Source organism: Arachis ipaensis, chromosome B10 (assembly GCF_059453495.1).
Source record: "Arachis ipaensis isolate K30076 ecotype BB chromosome B10, ASM5945349v1, whole genome shotgun sequence".
In the NCBI taxonomy this organism is placed as follows: Eukaryota; Viridiplantae; Streptophyta; class Magnoliopsida; order Fabales; family Fabaceae; genus Arachis; species Arachis ipaensis.
The window spans coordinates 6259320-6265095 of NC_142435.1; the positions used below are offsets into that span (position 1 = coordinate 6259320).

General features: G+C 35.3%; 1 protein-coding gene across 1 annotated transcript; it reads left to right on the top strand.

The window, feature by feature from the left end:
• Positions 1-2116: 2116 nt before the first annotated feature.
• On the top strand, positions 2117-5239 carry LOC107621505 (receptor-like serine/threonine-protein kinase SD1-8). The gene is made up of 7 exons (XM_016323531.3): positions 2117-3416; positions 3526-3654; positions 3813-3937; positions 4025-4235; positions 4354-4591; positions 4682-4832; positions 4934-5239. Exons 1-7 carry the CDS (start codon positions 2138-2140, stop codon positions 5237-5239), a joined length of 2439 nt encoding a protein of 812 aa, XP_016179017.1. The 5' UTR covers positions 2117-2137.
• Positions 5240-5776: the final 537 nt, after the last annotated feature.

Below are 5776 nucleotides of genomic sequence, written 5' to 3' on the forward strand. Positions count from 1 at the left end.
CATGTTTAAATTTTTTGATAAAAAGATAAATATATCATTGATTTTTGTTTAAAAACAAAAACAAAAAAAAACCTATGATACAGTGGGTTATGTAAATTGGTCGGTTCGACCAGATTTGATAACAATTGGGTTTATTGTTATTGTTATAAAAAATCAATTTTATTCTAATTGGTTAAAAATTAAAAAATAACCAATTTATTAATATGTCTAATAATAATGCGACATGTGTTTACAAAAAACGTTTTACGCATCTTTACGGAGCATCCTCCAAATATATTATATAACAGTTTATATATTATTAAGATTACGTTTTGAAAATTACTTTGAGGGATCAAGTAATTTTGGTTGTGTCTATTTTATCTAAGTAAAAAAACTTAAAAAAAAATGAGAGTCTCCCATTATTATTTTATTTACAAGAGTTCTGATATATATTTATATAAAGTTGGTTGTCCTATTTTATTAATTTATTCTGAACTCCCCTAATTACACCACGAATAACCCTGTAATCATACAATAATTATAATGAGTAGCATCATCAACGGATGATAATTTTGAATTATGGAAAACGCTAACTGTTGGTTCAAAACTCAAAAGTCAAAATCAAGATTGCGAGAACCGGACTGGTCAATAAACCGGTAAGATCACTGATTCAATAGTTTATTGGTTCGATCGAAATTTAACCGGAGTTTAACCGATTTAATTAAATATTAAATAAAATTATTAAAAAACTTAAAAATAAATATATAAATTCAATAATTTCTAATTTAATAAAATTTAAAATTTCACATAATAAATTATCCATAACTTAATATTAGAGGTTCACAAACAACTTTAAACATCAAAGTTTATAACTAAACAACTTCATAGATCATTAAGAAAGAGAAATATAGTGATACTAAGAATTTGAAAAGTGCCACGTTCAACTCTTAAGTAGCAAGTTTAAAAACAGAGCAATTTCTAGAAATTTGGGCAGCAAATAGCAGCAAAATATAAGCACATGAATCCAAAAATTGCAATTAACATGAGAAAAGCATGGATTGCATGTACAGAGGCAGCATCAAACTTAATTTCACAAGGACAGCAGGTAGAATCAGGTCACATGAAACAGAAACATCACAGTAATGATCACACCAACATCATTCAGCAAACAAGCAGTATTAAGACATGTTGGATAATCAAGAACGGAGCAATTATCAAGTCTAAAATCCTCTAACCACAATCTAGCTACCTAACAGCATATATATCTATCTATCCTAACAAATTAATCAGCAATCTAACTAAAATTAACAATAGAATTAATAAAAGAAAGTAAAGAAACAGAGCAGGAAGCAGAGATGAAGCAGGGGACCTGAAATGTAGCAAAGACATACTGAAAAATGGAAAGGAGAAGAAGAGCAGAAGTAGTGCCGCCCAGAGTTGGTGGTGGCCGGCTGAGCTCGCGGCAGCGTAGAGAGCGGCGGAACGATGCAGGGCAGAGAGATTCAGCTTCTCTCCGTGGCAGTGACGAGAGCTGGGGGGAGAAGCGTTCGAAGGGAAGAGGAGAGGCGAGAAGAGAAGAGGGAAGGTAAGAATGGTGGTCAGCTTGCTAGACGATGGGTCGCCGGAGACTGCTATTGGCTGAAAGAGAGACGAGGAGGCGGTGACTGCTGTTGGCTGAGAGAGAGAGAGGGAGAAGTAGCGCCGTAGTGGGTTAGGAATTTGGGTGAGTGAGACTGATGAGAGTGAGGGAGAAGGGAGAAGGGATTTGGGCATTTGGTGTCACCGTAGTGGGTTAGGGATTTGGGCATTTGGCCATTTTGTTTAGCTTTTTTCCTTTTTTTTTTCTTATAGGGACAAAACGACGCCGTTTAGGTTTTTTTTTAAAACCAAAAATCCGCTAAAAAACCGAATAGTTTTACCAGTTCACCAGTTAACTGTCGGTTCGACTGGTTTTTTTATCGATTTTTTATCAGACGGTTTCTGATCTTATTCGAACCGATTAGATGACCGATTTTCGATTAATTCGGTTGAACCGATCAGTCCGGTTCGGTTTTCAGAACCATGGTCAAAACAGATATATTGATCAAAAGGAATATAAAAGGTCTAAGTTGCTATACGATCAGGACAACAATCACACACTGCTCTTCCCGCAAACATCATGAGAGTCTTCTTCACTCACCTTAACTCCCTCATCATCATTCTTATTTGCTTCTTCTTCATCGCTCCATCAACCTCTTTCGATACTTTAACCGGAACACAAATCCTCAAAACCAACCAAACCTTGTTGTCAGAAAACCAAACCTTCGTTCTAGGATTCTTCGGAGGTTCCAGCACCAACTATTACCTCGGAATATGGTACAACAACATCAGTCCTCAAACAATAGTTTGGGTTGCAAACAGAGACAATCCCATTGACAACTCCGCAGGCCATCTCAAGATCGGAGACAACGGAAACTTTATCCTTCTCAATTCATCGGGGAACCCGGCATGGTCCTCCAACCAAACCAACGCCAAGAATCCAGTTATCCAGCTCCTCGATACCGGCAACCTTGTTCTCAAAGATTTATCAGACACGACAAATAATAACTACTTGTGGCAGAGCTTCGAATACCCAACAGATACCTTGTTACCGGGGATGAAGGTCGGTTGGAACCTCGACACAGGAACGGAGAAGCACTTAACATCATGGAAGGTCGAAGGTGAAGACCCTTCAAGCGGGGACTACACTATGAAGATAGATTACCATGGTTTACCTGAGGCCCTCCTCAGGAGAAACCAAACTATAATATACCGAACTGGTCCTTGGAACGGTGAGAGATTTAGTGGGATCCCAGGGATGAAAGACAACACCAATGATCTCAAGTACAATTTCTCTTATGATGAGCATGGGGTGTGGTTCTCTTTCTCCGTTACAGAACCTTCCTTGTTGTCGAGGATAATTCTGTCATCTGATTCTGATGGCCAGTATCAACGCTACATGTGGATACAAGGAAGATGGAACAAGTTCTCTTACACACCAAAGGATCCATGCGATTACTATAGACAGTGTGGTCCGTATGGAGTGTGTGAGAATGATGCTTCCCCGATTTGCACTTGTATGCAGGGGTTCAGGCCTAAGAACCAAGAAGCTTGGAACTTGAGAGATGGGTCCGATGGGTGTGTGAGGAACACGGTTTTGAATTGTTCGACTGACAAGTTCTTGCATCTTGAGAACATGAAGCTGCCGGAGACAAGCAACGTGTTTATAAATAAGAGTATGACACTTGATGAATGTGGGAGTTTGTGTAAGAGAAATTGTTCATGCACTGCATATGCAAACATCGATATCAGAAATGGAGGAAGTGGCTGTGTCATGTGGTTTGACCAACTCTTTGACATGAATGTCCACCGTCCAGGCGGTCAAGATCTCTATGTCAGATTGGCAGCTGCTGATATAGGTACTGTCTAATTGATTAAGTGGTTGCACATTTTTGCTATGATGATGATATTGGAAGTTCCTTCCTAATTGATTAAGTAGTTCTTTCTGATGAATTTAGTGACACACAGGATCTACTAGCTCCAACAAGAATCATAGAGCAGTTCTGGCTATTGGCATCACACTTAGTGCACTTGTTTTAGTTTTGGGATTGATTGCTATTTGTTACTTAAGGAAGAAGAGACAACAAAGTTCTAGAGGTAATGTATAATAAACTCCCCGATATGAATGTCTCTATATAGTATGGTTTTTGTGCTGCATAAATTAATAATTTACCTTGGTTATTATCAATAGCTGCTATTCCATGTTTTCTCCACAGAAATTATGCTTGGTTAATGAATGAGATTGTGTCTTCTAGGTGACGAAAGGAACATGGATGATCTAAAATTGCCAATGTTTAATTTTGATACCTTAATGATGGCTACAAACAATTTCTCTCAAGATAATAAACTTGGAGAAGGAGGCTTCGGTAGTGTTTATAGGGTAAGTTGTTTTAATACTTTAAACACAGCACAACTATCATAACATACTTATATATATACTAACAGTTTGTGCCTATGACAATATCAGGGTAGATTGATTGAAGGTCAAGAAATTGCTGTAAAAAGGTTATCAGAAAATTCTGGACAAGGAATTAACGAATTTAAAAATGAAATCAAATTAATTGCCAAACTCCAACATCGAAATCTAGTCCGATTACTTGGTTGCTGCATTGAGAAGAATGAAAAGATGGTGATCTATGAATATATGAAAAATAGAGGACTTGATTCCATTTTGTTTGGTGAGCATTGTTTCTCTCAATATCTTGTATGTTTATGCATTTTTTAATAATCATATATACTTGCTTTGCTTGTTAAACTTAATTAGTTTATTCGTATTAATAATAACTAACATTGCAGACAAATCAAAAAATCCCTTGCTTAATTGGGAGAGGCGATTTAATATTATATATGGAATAGCTAGAGGACTTCTTTATTTGCATCAAGATTCAAGATTTCGAATTATTCATAGAGATCTCAAGATAAGTAATATATTACTAGATATTGAAATGAATCCAAAAATATCAGACTTTGGAATGGCTAGAATTTTCGACAACGATCAAACACAAGAAAAAACAATAAGAGTTGTTGGAACATAGTGAGTATATTATGATAATTTTTTAGAATGTATTTTATAAATTAGATATGGTGTCTTCTTTTTTAACTTAGGCACATTTTTATTTTGTAGTGGTTATATGTCTCCTGAATATATTATGGATGGAAACTTTTCAATAAAATCTGATATTTATAGCTTTGGAGTTATGATATTGGAAATTATAACTGGGAAGAAAAATAGAGGATTTTCTGGTGACAACGATGAATTGAATCTTTTGGAAAATGTAGGTGAAAGAATTTCTTCCTTTATTTGAGTACTTCTTATTAGACAAGAATAAACATTCTGGCCAATATATCCCAATGATTACACTGTATGATCTTGTAGGTTTGGAGGCGTTGGCACGAAGGAACTATATTGACATTGATTGATCCATCCATTGGCAATTCATATACAGAATCAGAAATCTTAAGATGTATACATGTTGGTCTCTTATGTGTCCAAGAATGTGCAGAAGATAGACCAACAATGTCTTCGGTGATTTTAATGCTGAGTAGTGAAGCTGCATTAATGTCTCGTCCTAGTAATCCAGGGTTTTTTCTAAGAAGAAATCATGCAGAAACATCTTCAAGAAATCAAGATAATACAGAAAGTGTAAATCAAGTTACTGTCACACTACTAAATGCTAGGTAGTGAAAAAAATTTGAATTCATACAAATATATTTTTATATTCTTAAAAGAATGAAAATTTTTGCTTAATTCCTTTTTTTTTTCTTTTTATAGTTGTAGCTGCTTTTAGATCTACTTTGATATTATTTTAATGCAATATATATGAGATGAATTCATTGATAGGAAAAAAATTGAATATTCTTCTTGGTTTAAATTATATGTCATTCACAAATTTTAACAAATATTTATTCCAAGCTTCCTTTATTCTTTTTAAAGAAATTTTATTGCTTTTTTTTTTTTTTTGGAGTCTTTGGCAAGGATAAAATTCTGATCGGGTAGTGTATAAATTCTCCACTAAGGCTGGAAGTGAGTCAAGCCAACTCATGAGTCAGTTTGAGCTCGATTCGTTAATAGCTCGATAAGCTGAACTTGTGAGCTTGTGAATCGAGCTTGAATTTGGAATTGAGTTCGTAAATTAAATGTGTCGAGCCTGAGCTTAGATAAGCTTAGCTCCTTAACTCGTGAGCTGACTCGATTATATATATTATGATATTAAAATTA

Excerpts from the sequence above, each read along its gene's own strand:
- LOC107621505 (XM_016323531.3), top strand. The coding sequence starts at position 2,138 with ATGAGAGTCTTCTTCACTCACCTTAACTCCCTCATCATCATTCTTATT. Across the intron at positions 3,417-3,525 it reads ATTGGCAGCTGCTGATATAG|GATCTACTAGCTCCAACAAG; the intron begins GTACTGTCTAAT and ends AGTGACACACAG. Across the intron at positions 3,938-4,024 it reads GCTTCGGTAGTGTTTATAGG|GGTAGATTGATTGAAGGTCA; the intron begins GTAAGTTGTTTT and ends TGACAATATCAG.